The 14937-nt window shown below is 41.5% G+C and overlaps 2 protein-coding genes across 3 annotated transcripts in view; one reads left to right on the top strand and one right to left on the bottom strand.

Moving 5' to 3' along the window:
* Positions 1-494: 494 nt before the first annotated feature.
* On the top strand, positions 495-6798 carry hpda (4-hydroxyphenylpyruvate dioxygenase a). Its single transcript, XM_026328289.2, has 14 exons — positions 495-592; positions 799-825; positions 1016-1078; positions 1566-1670; positions 1789-1831; positions 1937-2019; positions 3057-3146; positions 3237-3346; positions 4345-4422; positions 4706-4868; positions 5099-5170; positions 5311-5433; positions 5517-5633; positions 6312-6798. The coding sequence occupies exons 1-14, from the start codon at positions 590-592 to the stop codon at positions 6423-6425; spliced, it is 1191 nt and encodes a 396-aa protein (XP_026184074.1). The 5' UTR covers positions 495-589; the 3' UTR covers positions 6426-6798.
* Positions 6799-7212: 414 nt separating this feature from the next.
* LOC113142923 (E3 ubiquitin-protein ligase RNF43-like) overlaps positions 7213-14937 on the bottom strand; it is a 78818-nt gene continuing 71093 nt past the window's right edge. Inside the window, exons 3-9 of one of the 2 annotated variants that reach the window (XM_026328288.2) lie at positions 13007-13081; positions 12733-12867; positions 12389-12490; positions 12086-12256; positions 11886-11988; positions 10183-11682; positions 7213-9780 (exon numbers count right to left, since the gene is read on the bottom strand). In XM_026328288.2, the coding sequence (XP_026184073.1) occupies positions 9755-9780; positions 10183-11682; positions 11886-11988; positions 12086-12256; positions 12389-12490; positions 12733-12867; positions 13007-13081 (2112 nt within the window). In that variant the 3' untranslated portion in view covers positions 7213-9754. The remainder of the gene's footprint in view (positions 9781-10182; positions 11683-11885; positions 11989-12085; positions 12257-12388; positions 12491-12732; positions 12868-13006; positions 13082-14937) is intronic. The other variant, XM_026328287.2, reaches the window with a different exon arrangement.

The following is a 14937-nucleotide window of genomic DNA, read 5'->3' as shown; positions in this document are numbered from 1 at the left end:
ATAGAAAGTTCTGGCTTTAATGATCTCATAGTACATCACACATTATTGCTCCCTCTGGTGGTGGAAATTAGAAAGAAGTGAGGGAGAGGGTCTGGTGTGGATGAGCAAGAGCTTATTTTTTATCCTCAGCAATACCTAGTCCTATGGCCCAGTGCAGAGATCACTAATCAGTTTTTCACATTCTGGATATACCATGTTTGCTTCCTGTGTTAATCAGACTCTAAATAAAAATGTCTTCACCTAAGCTGCATGTTAGGTAACAGGTGCATTAAGTGTCTGAGGAAAAACATCCCAGACTGGAGCAGCTCGAATAATAGTATATTCACTGAGCTGAGGTGTGTCTATATTTCTATGACAACAGGTTCTGAGGACTGATTAGACAATGGACCCAAGACAGCATGGACCGCTGCTGTTGAATATTTTACCTCAAGCGCAGCAGGAAGTGAGGAGGTGGACAGGTGGGTGTAGATCCCAGAGGACCAATCACAGTTGGTCATCAGGTCAGTATTTATCTACATGCTGTCAGGCTGGACACGGATTTTGATCTCTCTTTCTCTTCTATGAACTGTGATCCATCTATAACAACAGCATGGTAAGATACTTCACTGTTATCAGAGCCAGTTATATTGAGCAGGTGGGACATTGGGTGGTTTTCCAGCTGAGTAACTGAGCAGATAATTGCATCTTCAGTGAATAAAAACCAATTAAATCGGAGCAGAAATATGAGAGCTGACTCCTGGTTATTCTGGGCATTTTCAGATGAAGTTTTAATAATTTGTGTCTTTTCTTTCTTTTTAGACAAGCTACACAGATAAAGGGGAGAAGGTAAGACTAAAGCTGCCTCGTGTTTATGGACAGGAGTCTGTTCTGCAGTTTGATGTGTGCATTTAACAGTGCTGTTAGTTCTGCAGAAGAAGGCTTAATGTTACAGGAATCATTTCTCATCAGTATGAGATTTAAAAATGCTTCCTCCTGTTTTTTTTTAGTCAAGTTCTGTTGTATTTGAACCTTTTAGCCTACAAGGGGAAAGTTCGTCAAGTTTCATCATATCACCTTCTGGGTCGGCAATGCCAAACAGGTCAGCATTCACACACTGTTATACAGAAAGAATAAAGGTTTACGTTGTCATTTTCAGGCGCTTGGAATCAATCAGAGCACAATGCATTCTTTTCCACATTGTTAATATTTAAATTTATTTTTTTAGATGTCAGAGACAAAATTTAATTTAAAAATATCACATTTTAAGAACTATTGTCTTGATCACACTTCTTTAGACATAATACTGGTTAAAGGAGGTCAGAGACTGCACTCAGCTGTCAGTATATGAACCCACAGATACATGAAGTGGTTTAGTAATAATAAATTATGACATTTATTGTTCTAGTCGTTGTTTTTTTACTACAGAAGACTCCAGTGACGGTAATTTATGAGTAACAGATGCACTCTGCATCCTAAAGATTTATTAATTCCTTAATTAACCAATAACAGAAAACAGAAAAATAATCTGCAATGACGAGTTCATCAGAAATTCTCTTCACACTCAAGACGGTCTAACCACTTTGCAGGCGGCCTCGTTCTACTGTGATAAGCTGGGCTTCGAGCCTTTCGGCTATAAGGGTCTGGAGACCGGCAACCGCAACGTGGTATGTCATGCCATCAGGCAGGATAAGGTATGCAGTTCAACATCCTGCACTGAACACATTAAATAAAGACTCAAAAGCACTACAGTTAACAATATGTCCATAATCTGTTGTCCTCTGTGTAAACACAATCCCTCTTCCCTCACAGATTATATTTTTATTTGAATCTCCACTAAATCCTGGAAATAAAGGCAAGTTTTTTTTTTCATCAGGAAACTTGAGACTTTATGGAAGATGAAATTCTTTGAAAACATACATGCATGTCAGCATTTCTAATTGGTTTCATTTTTTCTCAGAGATGGGAGAGCACCTAATTAAGCATGGAGACGGAGTCAAAGACATTGCTTTCCAAGTAGAGGACTGTGACTTCTTAATCAAGGTAACATTGATGTGCTGCAGAATTTACTCTGAACTGGCTCTGAACTGGCCACACTCTGCAGGAAGTTTGAACTGGAACTGACTTGCAAGAAGCAGAAATTCTTTCATACTTTCTCAGAGGTCAGATAAGGACAGTTCACTGTACTATTTTTTTATACTTACACTTTTTACACGTAGTAGTGATTACCATTACACACAGCTATATGTATGTGTACAACAAATATGTATGTATATATTGATATAGTGTGTTTAGCTTAAGTGAACGTAGTGATGCCAAAGCACATTCAACACTAAGAACACTAGTATTCTGCAATCTAATGAAGCTTAAAGTACCAAAAGCCAAAGCACCAAGTGTGTGGAATAGCCCTTTCAGAAAATGGATTATTGAATTCTAATTATTGATGCATTAATGTGCACATTACGTCAGAGCTGCAGCTGGTGACGATGGTGCTAATTTGTATTACTCTGTATATAGCTGAGTAGCTTATAATGGACATTTATCAATTTATTTCATCTTATCTTAACCTATAAAGTCAGAATTTGTTTTTTGATTATGGCCAAAGTACCTATGAAATAAAAAAAGTAACAGTTGCACCAATCACTTCTACAAACTTGGATTCCTCTTTAAAATGTCAATTCTGTTTCAACTGAAATTCAGCTCAGTTTGATGTGAACTGTGTGACTAATCACTGTACTACTGTGCGTCATGCTGTACTGTGCATACACAGATGGGGTCAAATGTGTGTGGTACATTAAGTGGGGCGACAGAGTACAGCTCTTTACCCCAGTCAAGGTCAGCAGGGAGGTTTTGACAACCTCCCTGCTGACCCTGGGGCAGCTGCAAATACACAGTCACCACTGACTTAATGCACACATCATTTCATCATCATTTCATCCATGTGGATTAGTATATCTCAGACTTTGTAAAAATATATTCTCTCTTCAACCACCGGAGGGCCTCCATCAGCTATCTGCACAGAAACAGTGTTTTGAAGCCCTTGTATGTCCAAACTAATGCCAGCCACACTCCTCTGACAGACAGCTAAGGAGCGAGGAGCTGTAATCGTCAAGGAACCCTGGGTGGAGCAGGACAGCCATGGCAAGGTCAAATATGCTGTGGTTCAAACGGTACGCAAAGAGTAACGCACCTTAGAAAGGCTCATGATAATACACACATGAAACTGGAAACAAATAATTGTGTGAATGTTTTGTCCTCAGTATGGAGATACAACACACACACTCATTGAATACCTGACCGGACCCTATAAAGGCCTTTTCCTGCCCGGCTACAAAGAGCCTCTGTTTAGGGATCCTGTGTTAGCCAAGCTGTGAGTCTCTTACATTACATAACACATTTTCCTGCTGTACAACATTTAGCCAATTTCCATTTTTGGGGCATTTATTGTGTTATAAATTTTTGCTAAGGACTTTTATTAGCCAAAGCAAAATCCATTCTGTTTACAGTGAGGCTCAGTGGAAGAACTCAGATCCTTTCTTCTAACTAAAAGTAGCACTACTACAGTATGTCAGGACACCACACACAAGTAACGGTGCTGCATTTGAAAATGCTACTGAAGTAAAAGTGCAGAAGTATTAATAGTAAGAATGTACTTTAAAATATCAAAAGTAAAAGTACTCACTACTGGGGTAATTTACCCAGCACCAAAGGGGGAATAACCAGTGAAACTCAGCACAATGGGGCCACAGTGATGTAAAATATATTTATCTGACCCTGTATTTTAGTTATAGTTTAAATAATACAAGTGTTTTGGGGTAAATAGAAGATAATAATTCAACAGTTACATTAAAAAAAGGTACATAAAAATAACACTGAGTCAAAAGAATCCATTGGGTACTCTGTGAAGTTAACTCAGTAATGCGACAGTGTGATACTGAACCAAATTAGATTTTAACTTGATTTTAGGTGCATAAAAATGTAGTATTACCACAAATATTACTGGATTTTTTTAGTTGTGCATCAATGTATCACCATCATTTTATGTTTCTGCTAGTGCACGTAAAGATAACTGTTACTGATACACTGTGGGCTGCAGTACACCGCGCAGTGCTCTGCAGTTAAAAAACTCCATCATAGGTTTTGAAACTTGATCTGGTTGCTTTAAAGCTCTTCGTAGGGTTTTACTCATTATTATGAAGTTTGACACCATTTTTTTGGCACAGTGTTTGGCACGAGTGTCAGTGATTGATGGTGTTTTATTCCAGTTTCTAGACTGTTCTTTGTGGTATCTTCCTCCTGCAGTGAAACCCTGTAAAACTGGGCACTGAAAGACCTGATCAAAAGTATTTATTCTATTTTTCTTTGCAGTCCACCTGTATATTTACACTTCATTGATCACATTGTGGGAAACCAGCCAGATGACCAAATGGTGCCAATTTCAGACTGGTAAGATTCCTGTTTGAGCACACGTACACACGCAGTGGGCACAGCAGACACACGGGGCAAAAGGACAAGTAAACACAGCACAAACTCCACCTCTGTCGCAGGTGAAATGTTAGTGCAGATAATGAAAAGCTGGTTCCAGTACAACATGAATAAAACCTCAAGACCAAATTTTCTTTGAAAACAAGTGACCCACAGAAAAGGAGACATATTCAGACCCAAATATGGCATGGGTTGTTTGTTTAGCTTATCATCAGACTTTCTGTTTGTGTTCTCCAAATTCCAGGTATCAGAAGTGTTTGATGTTCCACCGGTTCTGGTCGATAGATGACAAGCAGATCCATACGCAGTACAGTGCACTGAGGTCAATAGTGGTGACCAACTATGAAGAGACCATCAAGATGCCTATCAATGAGCCTGCCATGGGCAAGAAAAAGTCACAAATCCAGGTGTGACTTTTAGAGCTTATTATTTTATAGCATATTTTAGTATTTTTTTTATGTCTTAATATCATTGATATATTTCACACAGTAAATTTCTTTCGCACAAAGGATTGTTCTATAAATAAATATCCCTTAGGGATCCTTAGGGACTTTAGGAGCAGTTGTGCCAAATGAACTTTAGTCCACGTATTTGCATGTGTGGTGCATTTTTCTGTCATGCACCTCCGTCTTTACAGGAATACGTGGACTATAACGGGGGACCAGGTGTTCAGCACATCGCGCTCAACACATCAAACATTATCGAAACTGTGAGTGCCTCATATTTAATTATCATCCAAATTCCAAGTGAATCCGCAGACTCTGGCTTCATCTTTAGACAGCTTCCCCAAATACACAAGTAAAGGCAAGTTTGAGAACCCACTTTTTTTCTCCGATTGCCTTTAAACAGATAGTGAACCTGCGAGCCCGAGGGATGGAGTTCCTCTCTGCACCTGACACATACTACGAGACCCTGAGGGAGAAACTAAAAACTGCCAAGATCAAGGTGAAGGAAGACCTTAACCGTTTACAGGTGAGGAGACGTATGAATCTGTGTAATTATTTACATCCTTTTTGCTTGTGTGCTAAAATATTAACCACCTTTTTCCTTTTAAGGAATTGAAAATCTTGGTTGACTTTGATGACAAGGGCTACCTCCTCCAAATCTTTACCAAACCTGTGCAGGACAGACCAACCCTTTTCCTGGAGGTCATTCAGCGGAACAACCACTATGTAAGTGATCAGTTAGGAGATCTGTTGATCTGCTGAGGGTAATCTATTAGCATTTATGTCTTAGCTCCGCTCAACCTGTCACTGATGGGATTTACAGGCCCCTGGCCCTGTTTAAGAAGCTGAGACAGAGCTCCCTGAACACCTGTTCACAGCTGCTTCCCAGTATCCCACAGTAGCCCACTTGTAGAAACTCGGTAAATCTATCACCAATACAGATTAAAAGGCTCATTGCTTCACAGCGAGGGGGATCTTTGGATTGGGTTGCACCCTGTGGCACTTAGTTTTTAACACCCATGGCCCATTTTGCTTGTCAGAACAGGCACAACTTGTCACTCTCCAGCATTTCACCGAGGCTACAGATGTGGATACAATGCATGAAAGTGAGAAACCAAATCTCAACCACAGCAAAGAATTTCACAGAGCAACCACCAACATTTGATCTTTTGATTATGAAAATATTTACATGATGAATTTATGATGTCTTGGTGAGCGCAGCTCCCAGCCAGAGTGGAGTGGATGTTTGAACCCTGTGAGAACATTTATGTCGTTTGTGATCCAACATCAAAGTGCTGAACACTGAACAGTGTGAGAGAAGATCCTCAGAGCCATAACAAATGACACAGAAGAAGGCAGATTTCTGGGTAATTAGCCATCTGCCTGTGTCTGTTCTTTCTCCAGGGCTTTGGGGCAGGAAACTTCAAGTCTCTCTTTGAGGCCATTGAGATGGACCAAGATGCCAGAGGCAACCTCACTGCGCTGACACCTGAGGGGCAAACCAAGGCCTTCTACTGATCCTCTGCTGCTGCCAAACTACACTTACACTGTTTTACTGTATATGGCTGTGTATTTCAGAGGCAACACCCACCACAACCACACTACATCAAACACATATACAGTGTTGAATATATTCATGTGACAAGCTGCAAGCATGTGAGCAGATATGCTTTAAGCTGTCAGTAGATTGTAGGCTGTATGGCTAAATAAAGAAACTCATGTTCATGAGGGCTGTCCTGTGTGACTGAGAAATGGGTACAGATATGAAAGGTTTTAGGAAAAATGCTGATTTGATGTCTTGCTGAGAGTTGGAGGAGAAATGGATATTTTGTGTACACTGTAAATGTTTGGCAAAGGTTAAATAAAAAACCAGCCTACTAGCATCTTTAAAGCTCCGTTCCCACATTATATCTTGTTTGTTTAATCTGTGCAAAAAGCAAAGAAGGAGTGACTGCACTTAGCCCAGGAATAATCAGACACATATGCCTGTAAAATCATAGCTTGTCAGTTTCACACTGCTGTTTTATACATATTGCTCTAGAGGTGCTGGTAGGTGGGTTCTCTTGCCTTTGGACAGAACCAGGCTAGCTGTTTCACTGTTTATCATGCTAAGCTAAGCTAACTTTGGGTGAACTATTCCTTTAACAAAACTTACACAATAACACAAATGTAGTTTAAACCAGATTCCACTGCAGAAAAAAAGTAATCATCACATTATTTCAAAATAATTTATTTGCATATAATTGGAATGAAGACAGGTTGATACATCTGTGATGGCACTGGTCAGTTTCCATATAGGAACATTCAGTCTATATAGAAATCACTCTTTTCAAACCTGGACAAAATGGATAAATATATTAGTAAATAAATATATTAGTGACATGTCACTATATTGAAATGTTCTATTATATATAAAATACAATGCTATTTCATTTGTTTGTTTTTTTTTCTCTTTTTGTACACAAAGTATCCAAAATATACTGACACATCCCTTAAAGTTCTGGAGGGATTTCTTTTACTTTTACTCTATTAGAAAAGGCAGTTTCAGCTCATTATTCTTGCAGAACATAAAACAAACACATTAACATTGTAAAGAGAGAGATCTTGACCAGGATGAAATTACATCAGATCTTCCGCTGCATCACCAAATGCTATTTCTCATGTGTTGATGGTTCTGGGCTTGTTTTACAATAATACTATAAGATTTATGTTCTTTATCTTTTTTTTTTTTTTTTTTTTATAGAAAATCTTCTTAAGCCAAAGTGCTGTTTGTAAATTCAGTCGTTTCTGCCTCAGTCTCAGATACTGTTTGGGCATGAAAAATAACAGACAAGGAAACTCTGATACTTGAGTGAGAGGATAATGTGTTGACACATTCAAAGTGAGGTATTGGTTAGTTAAACTGCAGGTGAAAATTTCTGCATGATTGTCTAAAGTTATTGAATCCAAAGTGATTTCTACTTCAATTCTACTGAAAGTACAGTTAATTCTGAGAATGAAGGACACGGTTGATGCAGGAAAAAAGGCACAACACTTAAGTTCACTGTGTTCACGATGTCGCCTCTTTGGTTAGACAGGAAAGAGCTTAGTGTGTTGGGAGGTTCTGATTTAAGATTAAGAACGTTTTAAAATAATAACACACATTTAAGGCTTTAGTAAGTGCTACTAGTTGCATTGCATTACCCACGAGCTGTTCGTGCTAAGCTAAACTATATCTACAGTCTGACTGCAAAGAAAAATCCTTTCACATTTTTACTGAGCCTTTAGGGGAAAGTCCACACTAAAGCAGAATTCCTGTTCCTCTGATCTCAGACTTTTTTTTTTTAGTTGAATCTGTGTGAGCATGAAGATAGCTGTGGTTAAGCTGAGTACAACAGAGCCTTCTGTGACGGCACAATCAGACTGACTTTTACCTCACATTAAGTGTACACAGTAGTTTTCTTAAATAACAAAAACATTTTTTGACTATCAATTAAAAAAAATCGACAGTTAAAATTGAGGGATAACATGGGGGATAACATAGATTCAGAGTTTTGAGAGAAACAATTTTAAATATCATTACTTGGGACTGTATTTGATTTCTGATTTATGGTGGATTTTCCTTCTAGTGGCATCAGCTCAAAAGCAGGGATTGGCAATGCCTGTTTACCACAATGATGTTTTAACAGAATAAATTCTTCCCATTTTTTGTTTGATTGTTCCTGAATCATTTCTCAGACTTGCCCATTATTATAGCTTCAAATCATGGGAAAAGCAGACCAAGGATTCATTGAACTGATGACAGCAGACTGAGCTGATGCTTTGACTGTAGAGTCTATCTAGCATGGCTTTATTCCAGTTACATTATTTTATGGTCACTGTGTTTTTGCTATGGCTGCAAAGTAGAACATTCTCCTACAGCTTTAGGCGCCGGAAGGCAAAAGGAGGGTATATCCTTTTTGGAGGATAATAGAGCACTGTAATGAAGTAGGCAATAAAACAGAGGATTTGGCTTCTGGTGAGGCCTGTTCACTGTCAAGGGGTTTAACAACACTGAGGTCAAAAGTGAAGTAACTACTGGCAAGAAAATTGACAAGAACAAGACAATAGCTTGTAATGACAACAACGTAATTCAGTCAAACTGGTTCATTTTGAAAGTTGAAAAAAAAAAAAAAAACAGACCAAAAAAGAAGAGAAAAGAAAAGAAAAAGATCCAAAACACAAATATTTTGAAAACAGCTGCCATTATTGAAGTGAAAATAAGGCCCATGCAAGGCTCAGCAACCTCAATGAAGGCTGAGCATCAACCTCTCTCTCCATTTGGACAGGTCAGACTGCCAATAGGATCAATTTTAGTTGAGTTTATGGGAGCTACTTGGTTGTGACACAAACAAAAATGACTACAGCAGTACCTTTAAAGACCCCGTATGTGAGGCATGTTAAGAAATCTGAGCTGAGGTAGGCTGGAGAGAAAAGCTTCTCTCAGCTGAGGCTGGACTCAGCGAAGGAAGACCAGGATCACACAAGTGAAAGTTAAGTACCTCTAAGATAAACCAAGTTATCTTGTAATACAGAGAGCAAAGCCATGACAGAGACTCACTTCATGAGGGCTCGACACCCTAAGCAAGGATCATTTCTTAATTGTCACCGTGGACCATGGAACTTGTGATGTCATGTCAGTAATGATTGTTTTTTTCCTATAACTGTTAAATAAAGCATTTCAGGGTCTTGCAGGGGCAGCGGGGAATCATCTGAACAAAGGTATTGATGGTGGAATTACATGGAAGACGTGACAGCGTTTAGCCAATGAGAGTCAAGTCTATTCTGGCTCCGGTGTAGCAGCGTGGCAGTGAGGATACAACAAGTTCTCACACACCAGACTCCTCTTCTGATCCTGTGGACACAAAAACAGCTCAAATCAGTTACAACAGTAGCAGAATCACGACTTACATTTCCCACTGCAATTTGTATCCAGTGCGCACACTGGATTATACTGGTTCACTTAAGCTGACAGTACTCTGCTCATGGCAAACACCAGCGACTGTGTATTCTAATAATAAAGATATGTTTTGCTAATTAAACTGGGTTTCATTCAGGTTATAGTAGTTTAGAAAATATGCTAAATTCTGAGCTTGTTTATAAATTCTCTGAGGGTCTGATTACTTGTTTGTCACCACTTTGTTACAATGACGTCACTTTGCACAAGATCTGCACAGATACTCTGCAGTGTCATCAGAATCAACATGAATGATGCCTAATTATCATACCCCGAATTATACGTAAAGATCAAACCTACCCTGATTGTGGTGTAATGTTTGGCAGTATAAACAAATGTCTGTGTTGTGGTCAGCAGCAGGCCCGTGGTGGCGTCTGCATGGTGACCTGTCCATAGAAGTCCCAGGCCCCAGAAGCTGAGGCTCTGAGTGGGCCTGCTGCACCCGTTTTTGCCACACAACATGGGTCCCAGCACAGCAAGGCCAGTCCTCCATCCCTCCAGTGTCCAGAATGAGGGGCACGGGGAGCAAGGCAGGGTGCAGCTCAGGAGGAGAGCAGCAGAAGCCTGGGCCCTGGCTGTAGTGAATGTGGATGCTATGGTCATCCTGAAGATCCAGGCTCTGGTGGAATCGAACAGAGGGGCCATCAAGTACACAGCCACCCACTCGGCCACGAGTAGTGGGAGGGTGTCCATGTCCCTGGTGGCAGCAGTGGGGCGAGATCTGTAATGGGACTGAAGACACCAGGACAGGAGGTCCTGCAGGGCTCTCAGGGTCATGTTCCTGACACTCTGTCTGTCCTGGGCTGGGCCGATCTATGGGCTCTGGTTTTGGACACTGGCAGGGACTGTGTTTCGAAGGGCATACAGGTGAGTTTTTTTCCAGGACGAGAGGAGCAGCTGCAGCAGCAGCTCCCTGCTCCTCATCTGAGCCTCTGCTTGGGCCCTGGCTATGTTCCCCCTCATCATAGTGGTGGTGTCTGTGGCGATGGTAGTGGATGTGACTGAACACAGTCTGTGGCTGTTCTTCAGGGCAGCCTGCTTTATTCACCACAGAATCCAGAGACCTGGGTCGGGCCTGGGCACTAGTCTCCAGACTGTTCCTCCGGGGGGCGTTCCCAGGCCCTGGCCCGTAATAAACAAATGGATCATAGTCACTGCTCAGAGAGCTACGGAACGTGGACCAGCTGCCATAAACACCCTGCAGGGACACATCAGTACAGTTGAGAACTGAGTCACTGGAGGAGCCATGGCAGGGTCCTGAGCTTGAGTCACTTGCTGGCCCATCGGCCAAGTAGCCACTGCGTTCTGTGTGGTAGCTGCCACCAGAACAGCTGCCATCATCCTGCCGGCTGTGAGCTGGTGCTCCACGGGTCTGTGGCGTGACGGAGGTGGCGTGGTGCAGTCTGGAGCTGGATGCACTGCGCTGAGCTGTACAGGATGAGCGATAGTTGTGGCAGGTACGACGAGGTGTGTAGTGATGAGTTGAAGTCCTGCAGTTACCTCCAATCCTGTAGGGTCTTCCGGGACCCTCTGCAGGAAAGTGGTACCCGCATGTGGAGCCAAGCGGCCTGCTAGTAAGGCACCGTAATGTTTGAGTTTCCATGGGGGAAGAGCCGCTGTAGTGGCCCAGAGAAGGATAGGGTCCTGAGGGTCCACGAGGATAGTGGGGCCTCATAGAGAAGGGGATAGCATGCTGGGGGAAGGGGTGGTTATGAGGGGTGCTGTAAGACTGAGGGTGCAGGAAGCCTTGGCTTTGTTCTGGACTCTGCTGGACTCTCCTCTGGGCCTGCCGCTCTGTCCCTGTGGACCACAGGCACAGTTAGAATATACAGAACTGTACAGGGTTACAGTAGTTATAATTATAATATATATAATATATATAATTATAATTATTATATATTAGTTATATATATAATATATAACGATATCATATATATAGTTAATAGTATAATAGTTAACTAATGAGTTTTTTAAAACTTAAGTGGAAACATGCTTGTCCTCACCCATGATGTTGTGCATGCAGAGGGGACAGGTGCGGTGCTGCAGCAGCCAGGGGTCGACACAGTCTTTATGGAACTCATGAGCGCAAGAGATGATCCTCAGATGCTGAAATGGAAATGACAACCACAGCAAGATTCAAGAATAAATAGCTAGCAAGTACTGTCACATCTACTGATACGTTCCTCATTCTCTCTCCTCCTACCTGCCCATCCTGGAACTCCTCCAGGCAGATGGCACAGACAGGGCTCGAGTTGGAGCTGCTTGCTGACCCCCAAGCAGCACGGTGGTGCTGAGAGCCCGAGCAGCCCTGTGAGCTGTAGGTTTTGGTCTCTAGTCGACTAATGGCCCGCATGGTCTGCTGATGGACAGAATCCTGCACACACAGTGGGGTGGATAGTTAGAAAACCTTTGAAAAAGCTGATCTGAAGATGCAAATCGTCCATAGTCACTGATACATTTGCCTCTGCAGGCTTCACACATCTACCAGTTTTGTTCCTTTCCTCACCCAGGTTCTGTTGGACTTGCACTTGTAGCGGAAGGCGAAGATTACGACAATAGTCAGAATAGCCAGGACAATGGTGAGCAGAATGCCCACATCATAATGTGGCTGAGAAGGGAAAAGGAAATAGAAGAAGAGCAAAATTTAATCATTATTTATAGTAAGCACTTTACAATATCTTTGTGCTGCATATTAAGTCTTTTAATTACCAGAAAAAAAGTCTACACAACTCCCATTTTGTTTTGCTTTTTCCTAGTGTTTTCTTCTTCTACCAGACAGTGAAAGGAAAGCTTTTGAGTGCTCGGTTTAGATGTGTGTGTGTGTGTGTGTGTGTGTGCTGCAGTGCTTACCCATCTAGGCTGCTCCACCATGACCTCAATACGAACTTTGGCCTCTTCATTCTTGTTGACCAAACCCATCAGCTCCTCAGCATCATTAGCCTCCACCAGCACGACTGGACGGGGAAGGGAGTCTGTCTCGCGCAGCTGTGTGTGTGTTTTGTGCAAACAGGGTAGCAACCAAAGTAGAAGGCAGAAGACACAGTGACATGATGAGACAAATGACCATCTTCTGTGTGTAAATTCATATAACACCCTTTATTAATTGAGGTGCATGCCCACTCACCTCAGCAGCAGCATTGGCATCGTCGCTCACATCAAAGATAACAGCCTGAGCGCCTTTGTCCAGTGCCATGCGTGCCTGAAGGAGACAACACAGAGGAGAGGCTACAGTTAAAATCCTACAGGAATCATGTGTCAAACTCACATCAGGACATGTGTGTGATCTAAGTCATGGAGAAAACATCAGTCCTTTAGAGGCCATCTACACAGTGTCAGTGTGTGAAATCATCACTAGGTGGCAGTCACAGTGTGAGCCTCAGGCTGCACAACAAAGACCAAAGTACAGCTCCTCCTGCCACTCTTCCACCTGACTCTGGATGGCAGACACACTGAATACGGAGTTTGTTAATGCAAAGAACATACCAATAAGTGCTCAGTAGGCATTAACCTACATACTGTCTGGCAACAGCTAGACAGGGACAAAAGAGCATTTGCTTACTATTATATTATCAGCATTTATTCATTTACATGCACACTTGTTATTGAACCCAAGAGTGAGTTATTCTGCAGCTGTACAATTTGTGGAAGTGAGAGAAAGATGATAGAAAAGAGGTCTGTGTCAAAGAAACATTTTAATGTACAGGTTAAATAAAAAGACCTTACAGCCAATTAATGAAAAGTTCCCATAAACCTGCAATAACATATCTGTTACCCCTTTCTGGGGAGCAGCAACAAAATATAAGCACAACTTTGACATATCACCAGCCTTTAAGGTGATAATGGCAAATGTGTGGACTGTGGTGTTTTTGCCTCTCCAGCTGACGAGAAGAACATTAGGATTAATTTCTGACATCATAATGAATCTAAGTCAAATACCCATTCTCCCCGTCACTCTGGTTTTGCTCCTGAAACAAATATCTTGACTTTTTAGCTGCTAAGTGCTTCACTATGTTCACTAACTAGTTGTTAACTTTGACTGTCAGCTGCCTGTCACAGCCTAAAATCAATGCTATGAAGCAACAATAAAGTTTGCCCAGACAGAAAAACATCATTCAACTCTTTTGTTTGGCAAAACAAACTTTCAAAAGTTACACACAGTTATCTTTAATAGAGACCACCTGTAATTTACTGTATAATATGTTCCAAAAGCTGGAAACTGCACATTTTAAAAAGCATAAATGCCATGGAAACTGTCCAACTCAGACAGTCAGTAAATCAGCAAAACACAGTAGAGAAACAAAAGGTCTGATATGAAAAAAATTCTTTAAAAAAAAAAAAAAAAATCAAGGCCATGAGATTCACCGTGTATTCAAAAACTAAAGGAGAAGTTAAGACTGAGACATGTCATCATAAGTTTTGCGGAGTGTGTTGTCTGGCTGATGTCTGGCTGACCTGCAGAGAACTTAACGTGTCTGACTTTCTAACATCGTTAACACTCTTTAATAGCATAGAGAAAATGGCATTTTCACAAGCTGTAGGCTGTGCTTTGGTTCATGAGTGTGTGTGTGTATGTGTGTGTGTGTGTGTGTGTGTGCGTGTGTGTGTGTGTGTGTACTTCCGCTGCTACTGACCAGCTGTTCCAAGACAGGAGCAGGGTTGACCTGACTTCTTATTGTATGATACAAAAAAACCCAGAAATGCTTTCACCAGCAAGTCTGGAAGACAGTAAGAAAACCAAGCAGCCTTTTCATCAGTATCTCATCACATGCTCTGTTATCTGCCAACGCTTCGTGGGTAGGAGACATAAGTTTACACCCGTAATCACCCTGGTCGAACACAATGCTAAGCAGTAATTCAGAGCTTACTGCTCACAGTCCAGGGCAGGGAGGTGTGCTTGCACTTGCACACAAGACAAAAGAAATCCAGGGAAAAGCATCACTCAGTTAATCCATTAATCAAGTTAATAAGAAACCTCCTTTGTGGAGAGGCGGCATTGGCCACGGATCACTTTTTAACACTTTAAAAAGAGAAAGTCAATGCATGACAAAGGAAGAA

This window comes from Mastacembelus armatus, chromosome 14 (genome assembly GCF_900324485.2).
Source record: "Mastacembelus armatus chromosome 14, fMasArm1.2, whole genome shotgun sequence".
NCBI lineage: Eukaryota > Metazoa > Chordata > Actinopteri > Synbranchiformes > Mastacembelidae > Mastacembelus > Mastacembelus armatus.
The sequence above is the reverse complement of the archived record's forward strand: the minus strand, read 5'-3'. Positions and strand labels throughout refer to the sequence as shown.

Bases quoted from the DNA above. Each gene is read 5' to 3' on its own strand.
- hpda (XM_026328289.2), top strand. The intron at 1,079-1,565 runs GTCAGCATTCAC...ACCACTTTGCAG, and splicing joins GGGTCGGCAATGCCAAACAG to GCGGCCTCGTTCTACTGTGA. The intron at 4,869-5,098 runs GTGTGACTTTTA...CCGTCTTTACAG, and splicing joins AGAAAAAGTCACAAATCCAG to GAATACGTGGACTATAACGG.